Here is a 12,676-nt window from a genome sequence, read left to right as displayed (position 1 = left end):
TATCTGCCGCCTAATATGGAGTGCGGACTTCCCACCGTGTGATTGTAATCACGGCCATCTCGTAAGGCAATGTTACGAGGTGAAGACTCGTTATGCAGTTGGTCATAACCGTGTACCTTGGGACACGTGTACCCTTGGGTGTCCCGTAAGGCGATTTGTACGGGAAGTGAATATGTTACCTCGGTAACGTATGAAGCGCTGTTCATGCAGCGTTGAACGCATGTGCGCCATCTCTATAGTGGATGGTGATGTATGTCTGAATATGTGGGCAACTGCATATGCGTTACCCATGTGGTGTAGGACACATGGGGGCCGTTCGTGAGTGCTGGCACGAAGGGTCCAGTCGTGGATATTTATATCTGATTTGCTGTAGGTACACTAACAGACGATTGCGTAGAGTAAGGCGAGTACAAACCGACTAGAAGTATAATAGGGAGAGTACGTAGGTATGCCACCAAATGTCCACATATGTTGCCCTATAACTGTTGGCAAATTTGTTGTTGGGGAGGATGACGTAGGACGAGCATGCATCATATCAGTTTTTGCTCTATAAAAAGGTTTTATTCGTAACTGTTGGGCATAGGTCGTTGAACCTTTGGAAAAATCTGCCACTGCCTGTAACCGTTCTGACCAGTGAGGACCCCCGGTCAGACCAGTTGGCCCATGTTTGATTGACCACAGTGCCCAGGCCGGTTAGACCGCTTCTTTTAATCGGTCCGACCGCTTGGCCAGCTTGATCGGGTTGTTATCAAATTTTTGGATCAGCAACAATGTTGAAGTTGTAAGCTATCGGTTCCTTTTATTGTCACTTATCTTGGTAAACTGGAATGAGAAACACTTGAAGGGAAATCAGTTGTGAATCTATTTCAAGTATTATATTAGGATCAAAGTTGATCTATATATGAGTCGTATGTACTTTATGGATTCAGTTGAGTTGTTACAGTTACTTGATTGGATTTTACAATACTGGATGGCTGATAAGAAATTGGGTGTTGTGCAGATGGAGCAAACCAGTAATGATCCTAGTGGCTCTGGACAACAAACTTCATCTACAGTGGTTGATACCATCGCCGAGCATACTCGTTTACTCCAACTACTGGTGCAGAATGCCTTATTGCGTGGTCATCGGGATCCAAATATCGACTTTCTGGAAACTCAGCCACCAGTGTTTCGAACCGCAGAAGATCCATTGGATGCAAAGCATTGGCTGCGTACCATTGAGCAGAAATTGGGACTTATCCCATGTACTGATATTCAGAAGACTCAGTTTGCAACTCAACAGCTGCACGGCCCTGCAGGAGCATGGTGGGCCAATCATTTAGCTATGCAACCAACAGAGAGACAGATTCCCGGGTCAGAATTTAGAGAGATTTTTAGAGCACATTATATTCCAGAAGGTTTCATAAAAGTGAAAGTGGAGGAGTTCCTAAATCTAAAGCAAGAGAACAAGTCAGTGATGGAATATGCCAATATTTTCAATCATCTTGCACAATATGCTGCACATCATGTGGATACCGATGAAAAGAAGCAAGATTGTTTCAAGAAAGGTTTAAATACAAATTTACTCATGCGTTTAGCAGTGAGAACATTTACCAGCTACAGTGACTTGGTCAGCAAAGCTATCCTCCAAGAAGATGCGATGCTAAAGCACGAAAAGGCGAAAAAGAGGAAGAAACCACCTATTGGGTTTTCTGGGAATGTTGTGCACCGCTTACGTCTGGTGTCCCCTAGCTTTTCCCAAACTCAATATCAGCTACAACCGGGGATACTTGAATTTGTGGCTCCTCAATAGTTGAGCAAAAGAAACCCGCATTGCAGCATGTTTCTCGCTCCCAACCTGATCAGTGCACGCCTCACCGAACCGAAGGTTGCCATCCCTCAGAGAATATCTGTTACACTCCACCCAAGCCCACAAAAGGCTCTAGCAATACAACTAAGAAAAAGAAGGTGCCTTATATTAAAGATGGTTGTGTGAATTACACTACTTGTGGAGACGTGCCAGAAGGGGGACACTTGATGGCGGGTATATTTTCCCTCAATGGTCATACAATTATGGTCTTATTTGACTCTGGTGCTTCGCATACATTCCTTAGTAAGGCTTGTGCAGATAGGCACGGATTGAAAATTGATTGCATGAGCACTTCCTATAAAATTCAATCCCCAGGTGGTCAGATAATCACGAACCAAAAGGCAAGAGAGGTACCAATCAACTTGGGTGGGAGAATTTTCCCGACCAATCTTATCATCCTCCCATATCAAGGATTTGATATCATATTTGGTATGAATTGGATGAAGGCACATGGAGTTGTGTTGGATGCTCATGCACATGTTGTCCATATAAATTCACGTGCACATGGTTCTATGATGCTACCTTTGACCAAGCACAAGAAACAAAATCCAACACTAAATAAATTGGAGGGTAAAAGCTTAGAGGGGATACCTGTAGTATGCGAATATTCAGATGTCTTTCCAGAAGATTTACCTGGACTGCCACCAGATCGGAACGTTGAGTTTGTTATTGAACTCCAACCGGGTACATCACCTATCTCTAGAAGGCCATACCGGATGCCACCAAATGAGTTGGCAGAGTTGAAGGTACAATTGCAAGACCTACTGAATAAGAGTTTCATCCGTCCAAGCTCATCACATTGGGGATGCCCAGCTTTATTTGTGAAAAAGAAAGACCAAAGTCTGAGGTTGTGTGTGGATTACCGGCCTCTAAATGCGGTTACCATCAAGAATAAATACCCATTGCCTCGCATTGACATTCTCTTTGATCAGTTAGCCGGAGCTAAGGTATTTTCTAAGATAGACCTTCGATCCGGTTATCACCAAATAAAGATCAGACCTCAGGACATTCCAAAGACAGCTTTCTCCACTCGCTATGGTTTATTTGAGTACCTAGTCATGTCCTTCGGGTTGACTAATGCCCCGGCATACTTCATGTATCTCATGAATTCGGTCTTCATGCCTGAATTAGACAAGTTTATTATGGTATTTATTGATGACATCCTGATATACTCCAAGAATGAAGAAGAGCACGCCAAGCACCTTCATATTGTCCTTCAACGCCTACGAGAGCACAAGCTGTATGCAAAATTCAGCAAATGTGAATTTTGGCTTAAAGAAGTTCCTTTCTTAGGTCATGTTATATCTGCAGAAGGTATTCCAGTTGATCCAGGAAAAGTTCAAGATGTATTGGATTGGGAGGCTCCAACATCAGTTAAAGAAATCCGCAGATTTCTAGGTTTGGCTGGGTATTATCGTCGGTTCATCCCAGAGTTTTCAAAAAGTGCTAAGCCTACGACCGAGCTTCTCAAGAAAGGTGTCAAATTTCATTGGAGTGACAAATGTGAAGAGGCTTTCCACACTCTGAAAAAGCTTTTAACTTCTGCACCTGTCCTAGCTCAACCCGATACATCTAAACCATTTGATATATACTGTGATGCATCTGGTACCGGTATTGGTTGTGTCTTAATGCAGGAGAACCGAGTGATTGCATATGCGTCTAGGTCACTCAAACGTCACGAGGAAAACTACCCAACGCATGATTTGGAATTAGCTGCTATAGTTCATGCTCTGAAGATATGGCGGCATTATCTCTTGGGTAGTCCTTGTCATATCTACACTGACCACAAAAGCCTCAAATATCTTTTCACTCAAGCTGATTTGAACATGCATCAAAGGCGATGGCTGGAATTGATCAAGGATTATGAGCTTGAAGTGCATTATCACCCCAGAAAGGCCAATGTGGTGGCAGATGCATTGAGCCGCAAGGCACATTGCAACTCTATTTTGGCTATCTCTTGTGATGATGCTCTTTGCCGGGAAATGGAGAAGTTGAATTTAGAGATCGTACCTTATGGCACTCTGGCTAATTTGGTTCTCACACCTACTCTATGTGACCAAATTATTTCAGCTCAGAAATAGGATAAGGGAATGAATAAGATTCGGCAGAGACTTGCAGAAAATGACACCAGAGTTGAGTGTTTCCATCAAGATGAAAAGAGTGTTTTGTGGTTCAAGAACAGATTAGTGGTACCAAAAGATTTGGAGCTTAAGAAACAACTCCTAGATGAAGCCCACCTCTCTCGGTATTCTATCCACCCAGCCAGCAATAAAATGTACCAAGATCTGAAACAACGGTTTTGGTGGACCAGAATGAAGCGGGAAATCGCTAAATATGTATCAGAGTGTGACACTTGTCGAAGGGTAAAGGCGAGCCATTTAAAACCAGCAGGTATGCTTCAACCACTGAATATTCCGTCATGGAAGTGGGAAAATATTAGTATGGATTTCATCGTTGGCCTACCCAAGACTTCAAAAGGATATGATTCTATTTGGGTTATAGTGGATCGCCTCACAAAGTCCGCTCATTTTCTTCTAGTAAAGACAGGGTATAAGTCTCATCAATATGCTGAATTATATATTGCGCGCATTGTGAGTCTTCATGGTGTTCCTAAGACAATTATATCCGATAGAGGTTCACAATTCATTGCGCGTTTTTGGGAACAGTTGCACGCCTCATTGGGTACTCAGCTTATTCGTAGTTCAGCATATCATCCTCAGACTGATGGTCAAACTGAGCGAATAAATCAAATTCTGGAAGATATGCTTAGAGCCTGTGCACTCACATACAGTAAGAAATGGGATGAGTGCTTGCCTCTCGCTGAATTTTCATATAACAACAGTTATCAAGAGAGTATCAAGATGGCACCTCTTGAGGCATTGTATGGACGAAGATATAGAACTCCATTGAATTGGTCAGAAGCCGGTGAAAGAAATATATGCGGCCCTGATATGGTCAGTGAGGCGGAAGAACAAGTCCGGTTCATACAGGAAAATTTAAAAATAGCCCAGTCCCGGCAGAAAAGCTATGCGGACAGGAAACGTCAATCGATCTCGTTCCAAGTGGGAGATCATGTCTACTTGCGGGTATCTCCAATGAAAGGGGTCCAACGGTTCGGTGTGAAGGGAAAGCTCGCCCCTCGCTATGTTGGGCCTTTTCCTATCATTGAGCAATGTGGGCCGGTGGCATATCGCCTGGAACTTCCTGCCCAGTTATCTGCGGTTCATAATGTATTTCATGTCTCCCAGCTCAGGAAGTGCCTCCGTGTTCCAAGCAAAGTTATTGATATAGAGAAGTTACAAGCGGAGCCCGATCTTGTCTATCCAGAGCATCCAGTAAAAATTGTTGATCACAAGACTCGGGTCACTCGAAATCAAACCAGCAACTTCTATAAAGTCCAGTGGAGTAATCACACCAAAAGAGAAGCTACCTGGGAAACAGAAGATTTCCTCAAATCTAAATATCCCGAGTTTCTCGACGCCAATCAAGGTACTGAACATTAAGCACATTTTTCTTTACTTAAACCGTCGCACCGTAATCTCGGGACGAGATTTCTTTTAGGGAGGAAGGCTGTAACACCTCTGGTGTTTAGAGGGTCAATACATCCCTAAACAAGTTTAGTAATTTCTAGTTGAATCAAAATTTCCGTCAAATTTTGGGCTTGACTCGGCTCGGTCTCTCGGCAGTGGAGCAGAGCATGACGCGTGACACGCCGTGATCGACGCCGTGCCCACGTGCCGGCCATCCTAGGCGTCTGTGCCACCGCCGCCTCGTCGTACCTCACGACCTCATCCCTTCCCTGGTGCCCAAGACCAACTTCGCTTCCTCCCCCGGCCTTCTTCCTCCTCAAGCAGAGCTCGAGCGAGCTCGCGCCGCTCGCCACCGCCGGCCGCAATCTGTCGCCTCCACTCGAACCTCTCTCGATTCCTCGCGCCCTGAGCTCCCTCACCACCCCCTCCACCTTCCCCGACCCTCACCTGAGCTCTTCTCCGGCCGAGTTGGCCGAAAACCCTAACCCTACCATCGGCAGCCATTGGAGCCAACCCGAGCTCCACCTCCCTCGCGTCGATCCGCTTCTCCGACCACCCTCCGCTCAAATCGACCCCAAGAATGGGTTCGTGGTGAGTCACTCGTGCTCCCCGGCCTTTTTCCCCTTTGTTTTGTGCACCGCCGGTGCCGGAACACGGCCGCCGCCACCGTTGCCGTGACTGCTGCCACCGCCGCCCGTCGCGAACATTGTCTGTGTGGCCCTGCACCGTGCTGCTGCATGCCCCAGCCCCGCCCAGCTGCGCTGGACGTCGCTCTGCCTCACCCCGCGGCCGCCGCCCTCTGCCGTCGCCAGAATGCCGCGCTCCCCTGCCTTGCGCCACCGCGGACCGCCGCGTGCGCCCCCTCCTGCGCCTCCCCGCGGCCGCCCTTGCTCCGCCCTGCGCCGGCCCCGCCGGGACGCCCTAGCTGCGGCCGGGCTAGGTCTCGCCGCCGGCGAGCCGCGGGCCGGCGGGAGAGCGCTGCCCGGAGCGCTGGCCCGCACGTGTGGGTGAAGCAGGGGAGGGGAGCGGGCCTGGGTTCCCTGGCATGTGGGGCCCGGCTGTCCGCCCCGCCGGCCGGCCTGCCCCCCCCCCCCCCCCTATTGTTTTTTTGTTTGGTTATTTCGGCTAAAACTTTAAAAATTTGTAGGAAAATGTGGAAAAATGCGAAAAATGCAAACCAAATTTTGTTAGGTTTCTAAAATAAAGATCTTCAGAAGAAAAATACTTATGCTTGTGAAATGTCACTTTTGCCCCTGCTAAATTTTGGTTTGTGCGCAAGCTAATTTATTTTGTCCTTGTCGTTTGGGTGCTCTAAAAATTATGAAATTTTTTTCAGTAAATCACTTTTCGTATGTGTAGTTTACTGTAAATTTTGTATATTCCGACCGCATCTTTTAGTGTGTTAGAGTATGTCAGAGTTAGTAAATAATTGTGGGTGACAACTATGTTTTTGCATTAATAGGTTTTTCTTTCGCATACATGTAGAATCCATAGCCGGAGACATCGCCCATACTTTGGTCGTGAAGCCAGGAGTTAGCGGAGCAGGCCCAGGAAGGAATTCGTGAAGACCCGGCCCAAGGCCAAAACTAATACTAACCCTGCTCAGCAAAAAGGCAAGCCCCGGAGCATAACCTCTATCTTTAATTTATGAATTTTTATATATTTATTACTTGTGCATTAAGTTTTTAGGAATTATTTGGAACCCTAGTTGCATGGTCCCTAGGTTTTCTCAGTAAATCTGCTAGCATGTATAGATCGTTAGTTTTGCTAAGCTTAAGTAGGATTCGGTAGAAGACGAGTGATTTCCTGTCACTCGCGAGATATAGGTTGAAGTCGAGAGTTTCTCTGTCACTCGCAAGGTACAGAAACTATACAGCTGAGATGAGAATGTTGGAATGATGAAGAGAGGTATGGAAATGGAGACCGGGCGGAAAGGAATATGGTTATGGATATGGAATGGATAAAGAATAAACTTCCGCCTGTGTCGGTTAAGGCCCGTACCGTTGTTGGCCCTACTGATCGAGTTTGAACAGTACTAACCGCATGCCGGGAGTAGGAGGTAGTCGAAACCAGTAAGCTCAGTACCATATGTGCACCGGTAGGCGGACTTGATATTGTCTTCACCAGTGGAGCTAGTATACGACTCATGGCTGACCCTTCGTGGTATCGGTGGGGCTAGCAGTCCCGGGTCACAGGGCAGTTCGGCTATTCAGTGTGAATATGTGAAGGGTTGCCACGTAGGGTCCGACGGGGCCTATATGTGACGTGTGTATTAGGTCCACTTTGCAAGGTTAAATCGGATCGATTCGCCGTCAGTCGCTCTCGGATATGAGCACCTTGATCACCGAGTCACCTCATAGTAATATGATATGGAACATGGATTACAGATGATGATGGTTACTTTGAATTGTGATACAATACTCCACCATGTTTGCTCTAGTTAGTTATGCAAATAATAGCTGATGTTTAATCGATATAGAAATTGAGCTAAAATCTTGAAAGCAAGGATCCACTGTTAGTAGTCTTTTCCGCAAAATAAACTCCAGAGCCAAAAAGCTTTACATGTCTAGATAATAGGCTAAGTATACCCATAGTCGGGTAAGACTTGCTGAGTATTAGTATACTCAAGGTTTGTGGTTATATTGCTTTCAGGTAGCTGCTGCCGGTTGAAGCTAACCCGAATTCACATCTGTGGGCTAGATGTGACGTCCCCCGCGTCTCCGTAGTTACCGTCTTTCTGTGTATTTATTTTCTTCGAAAACTCTGCTTAGTTTAAGTTTCTTCCGCTGCTGTCACCATTTATGTAAATTCTAAACTTTCTAAGAATGTTTTGTAATTATTTCAGTTGTACCCTACTTTCGTAAACTACTCATGCTTGTACTCTCTGCGCTCGCCGTTAGGCGAGACTACTGGTGATGTTTCGATCGGACCGTAGGTTGGAAGCAGACTGTCAAGTTACGTTTAATTAAGCTAATGCGCCTGATGTGTGCAAATGATGGCCATTAAGCTTAATTAGCTGGTTAAATTTGGCGGTTCTGTCACAGTTCAGGACTAGTATAAGCAAAAATTACATCACGCAAGGAGTAGCTAAACAGCAACCATCTCACGCTGGGCGGGTACTAGGAATTCTCCGGCAGTGAGGTGCCCGGTCACTGCGACGACGGCAGAGGGCGCCATCCTGGGGGACATAGCTTGCTCGAGGATGATGGAGCGAAGGAGAGAAGGGCGGCGCGAGCGGCACCTGGTGGCAGGGAAGAAGACCGCAACGAAAAAGACACCTGGGAAGGAGCGATCGGGAGGGCTGATAGCGTGCGCATTTTTACGTACAGGAGAAGGGATTTTGACAGTTGTTAGGAGATAGGGAATTAAGATTGGGAACTATTGGAGAGTGTTTTTCTCTCTCTTTTTTTCAAAAAAAAAATAAGAATGGCGAAGAGAGATGGGGAATTCTTAGAGATGCTGGTAAGACGGGCATTGTTACTAGTTAAACAAACAAAATCGATGATCCCGGCGAGCCAACTAACAAGGCTTTGTGCATAAGCACTTGCGTACGACGTTCTCCAGCTTGCACTTGCCGCCCTGGAAGCCCTCCTTCCGGCACACCTCAGCACAGGTGTCACTGCTCAAGCAGAAGCCCTTAAACTTGAGGCTCTGCGACAGGCAGTACTGATTCTCCCCCTTCTTCTTCTCCTCCTCTTCCTTCTCCCTCTCCATCTCTTTTTTTTTGAATAGTTCCTCCCCATCTCTTTATCCTACGTCAGGGACGACACAGTCTGCTTGACAACCGCTGATCCCTTGGCATCGATCGTCCCGATCTCTGCACCATATACACAAGCATCGTTCACCAATCACATCTTATATATCTATCCCATTGCAATGCGCAGATTGGTTACCTTAATCTGCTTGGTAGATTAATTAGATGGATAATGAGAAAGTAACACTTTTTTTGGGTGGCCTGAGAAATTAACACTTGACATGCTAATCACCTGCTGCGACGATGAGGAGCAGGAAGAAGACAAGGACAATGCCACGGGATAGTGCCATCTCTCGTTGTTAGCCGAGAACGACTGAACCAGCCTTGATGGATGACGTAGGGCTGGAGGGATGCAAATGGACACACCGGAACTGAACTCTCTCTCTCTCTATATATATATAGCTCTGCATTATTGGAACTTAGAATAGTCAAATGCTTAACTTAGAACTGACAAACATGACCTAACACTAAATTTAACAGCTGCTAATAAATTGGGTGTGTAATTTTCTCGAATTGGAAGAGACTAGTTAGCGTTTGTCTATTTTGTGTGCCTCATAATTTATTCAGAAGTGCCTCTGCTTGCTTGTCAGTCAACCAACCAAACAAGTAACGATTAAAGAAAACCTCGCACTTAATTAAGCTGAACTAGCACGAAACTGCATCACATTATTACATCAATGTTGAAAGGAGGACCTTACATCATCTTGCCTACTACACTAATAATGGAGTGCATACGGGTGCAGAACAACAGTGAGATGTTCCACACGCACAGGCATCACCAGCACCGAGTTTAATTTATTCCAGGTAAAGAGAACAAGAGACGAGAGGAACACAGGGGCATTGCTAGTTTACGGTCAACCGTACGGGAGGCTCTCATACGGTCGATTTTCCGACAGTTTTTTTTTCTGTTTTTAGAAAAAAATATGTCGTTTTCTGATAAAAATAAATTCAGACATTTTTTTTATGAGTCAAATAATTTTTCAATGTGAAAAATTAGTGGGTAGAAAAAAATTCAAGAAACAAATTGGTGAGATAAAAAAAATTACGAGAAAAATTTTGACAGAGAGAAATTTATCAAATGGAAGAAACAAAATATGTACATCCAAAAAAAAACTTGGCTATTATTTTTTTAAAAAAATTTGTATGCAAAGAAAAAAAAACTGGATCTGGGCAGGGGGCGGCGCTGGTGGCGAGCGCCGCCGCCCCTGCAGGCGCACCGCGCCTCCCGCCGCGCCCCGTCGCCGCTCGCGCCGCCGGACCCGCCGCTCCCCGCCGCCGCCGCTCCCCTAGAGGCGCACGGAGACGGCCTCCCAGAGCGCCTTGTTGCGCTTGGTGGTGAGGAAGGAGTGGTCGAGCTCGGCGCGGACGGCGAGGAACGCCGCCGTCTCGGCGTGCGACCACTGCGGCAGGCGCTCCCGGTCGAGGCTCGCGGCGAAGGACTGCGGCGCGGCCTCGGCGGGCTGGGGAAGCGGCGGGGGCGGGAGGGTAGGGAAGTGGGGGTGGTGGGGCGGGGAGGGGGAGAGCAGTGGGTGGTAGGGTTGGAGAAGGAGGTGTTGAGGTGGTGGAAGGGATCCATGGCGGAGGGCGCGGTGGTGGGGTGGGCGTGGGAATGGATGGATTTGGACACGGACGCGAGGGAGGGGCCGATGGGGCAGGCGGTCAATGGGGCCCACCATGTGTTTTGGTGGAAAAAAATTGACCAGGAGAAAGAAAAGTTACAGTAACCTAAAAACCAGTATCCCGGGAACACAGCCCGCTGCAGCATCACGGCGCAGCGTGCATGACGAAGAACCGACGAACAGAACCAAGACCAGTGCTCGGCTCGCATTGCGTGCCGGGCGGCGCCGGCGGCTAGCAGATCCTCTTGCAGAAGCACTTGCGGGTGGCGCCCTCCGTCTTGCACTCGCCGCCGGGGAAGTTCTCGGTCCGGCAGACGTTGGCGCAGTTGCTGCTGCTCACGCACAGGCCCTTGAAGTGGTGGCTCTGCGACAGGCAGTGCCTCGCCTCCGCCACCGTCGCCGGCCCCATCTCTGCTACAACAAAGAGGGAGAGGTTAATTGATTTGCTAGGGCAGTCTAGGAATGAACGAACACGGTAACACACTTGGCAGTGTACCTGTGGCGACGAGGAGGAGCAGGAAGACGAGGACCGGCGCGGCCATGCGGCGAGAGAGCGCCATCTCCTCGGTGACGAGCCCGGCCTGAAGCCGAACCGGACCTGATTGAACTGTGAGCTCGCTAAGGTCGATGGATGCAGGTAGCAAGGGATGGGAATGGGATGGATGGGAGGAGGGAGGGTTTATATAGAGCGTCCGCATCGAGCTAGAGGTTTTAGCTGATGCTTAAGGTCAGAGCTGATTAGCACGGCCTAGAACAGGACCCAACTGCAAGCTAAGCCACTTTCTCGACGCGTTGAGAATGCCTTTACTGGTGATCAGAGCCAGAGGCTGTGCAGGAACACGCGGGGGCGCGATGGTTCCATCTGCTACAGCGCGGTGGAGCGTCGTAGCCTCTCACGGGCCAGATTCACACGCAGTACTCTAGCTGAGTACTATAGCTGCTGCATGCAGGTTGCAGGTCTGGCACACGATGCGATGCACGCGCTGCCGCTCAGAACTGGGACCCCGATTCAGGCAGGGGGGCCACGGGATGGACATGGTGCTTGGACAGGAGCCTCTCGCGTCCAGTCCATGAGAGCAAGGGCAAAATTAACGCCCACCTGCTGGCGAAATGAACGCTACCGTGGCACGTATTTAATGTGGCAGCGGCATGCAGCAGCGCATGCGTCCAATAGGGACGCAGCATAGCAGCAGCGCAGCACGCTCGTATCCGCCTGTTTCAGCTCGGCGTTTCGTGAGACGCCCGCTCCGTTTTCTCTCTTCTTTTCTCTCTCCGCCAGCAAGGGACTCAGCCAACTTGCAGCCGGTCATAATACATGCTCTGAGAGAGGCTGTGTGCTATCCCTGCCTAGTCTGCTACACGTCGGCATGGCCTCTGCCAACTTCTTGGCTCTTTGTGGATGATGATGCTTCGTCAGTCGCGGTGGGATGCCGGGGCCTGAAGCCTGATCCAACCTTTCAAAAAAAGATGAAGCCTGATCTGATGGATCGGCGAGCAGATGCCCATGGCGACGGGTTGGGCCACTGGGACAGCAGATCGCACTGCCGACAGCGAACCAAGGGGTCGCCGGTAGAAACGGGGTATCCAATTCAGACCACACATTCTTGCTCGAGTGCCTTACCGCGAGATTTTTTTTTTTTTGAGGGGGTCCTTACCGCGAGATAAGCTGACACACGACGCAGTACGCGGAAAAGTCCAAGCAATGAAATATGAGATGGGCCATACATACCGTGCAGGCCCATCTTTGTGCAGAGTAGCCCATGTAGAGTAAGGGGATAGAAGGCCACAGTTCTCTCGTGGCCCATTTTATCACGATCTGGAAGAGTACTAGTATTACCGGGCCCTATCGTTTCAAAAAAAAGAAGAAACTAGGCCGTACAATCTCGGACAAGGGATCTGGGCCGGATTAATAGTGCCACCAAGG

The 12,676-nt window shown here is 48.3% G+C and overlaps 1 protein-coding gene across 2 annotated transcripts; it reads right to left on the bottom strand.

Moving 5' to 3' along the window:
- Positions 1-9,746: 9,746 nt before the first annotated feature.
- Positions 9,747-11,439, bottom strand: LOC120656529 (defensin-like protein CAL1). Of its 2 annotated transcripts, none has more exons than XM_039934644.1 (3): positions 11,249-11,439; positions 10,886-11,163; positions 9,747-9,968 (listed from the first exon to the last, which is right to left on the bottom strand). In XM_039934644.1, exons 1-2 carry the CDS (start codon positions 11,310-11,312, stop codon positions 10,985-10,987), a joined length of 243 nt encoding a protein of 80 aa, XP_039790578.1. In that variant the 5' UTR covers positions 11,313-11,439; the 3' UTR covers positions 9,747-9,968; positions 10,886-10,984. The 2 variants fall into 2 exon arrangements, with proteins under 2 accessions (XP_039790578.1, XP_039790577.1); XM_039934643.1 differs by having other exon boundaries at positions 10,886-11,166; positions 11,249-11,428.
- Positions 11,440-12,676: the final 1,237 nt, after the last annotated feature.

The sequence above is a fragment of the Panicum virgatum genome, chromosome 1N (assembly GCF_016808335.1).
Source record: "Panicum virgatum strain AP13 chromosome 1N, P.virgatum_v5, whole genome shotgun sequence".
Classification (NCBI taxonomy): domain Eukaryota; kingdom Viridiplantae; phylum Streptophyta; class Magnoliopsida; order Poales; family Poaceae; genus Panicum; species Panicum virgatum.
Note: the sequence above shows the minus strand (reverse complement) of the source record. Positions and strands in the feature narration are given on the sequence as shown.

Bases quoted from the DNA above. Each gene is read 5' to 3' on its own strand.
- LOC120656529 (XM_039934643.1), bottom strand. From the start codon at position 11,312: ATGGCGCTCTCTCGCCGCATGGCCGCGCCGGTCCTCGTCTTCCTGCTC. The intron at 11,167-11,248 runs GTACACTGCCAA...TCTTTGTTGTAG, and splicing joins GCTCCTCCTCGTCGCCACAG to CAGAGATGGGGCCGGCGACG.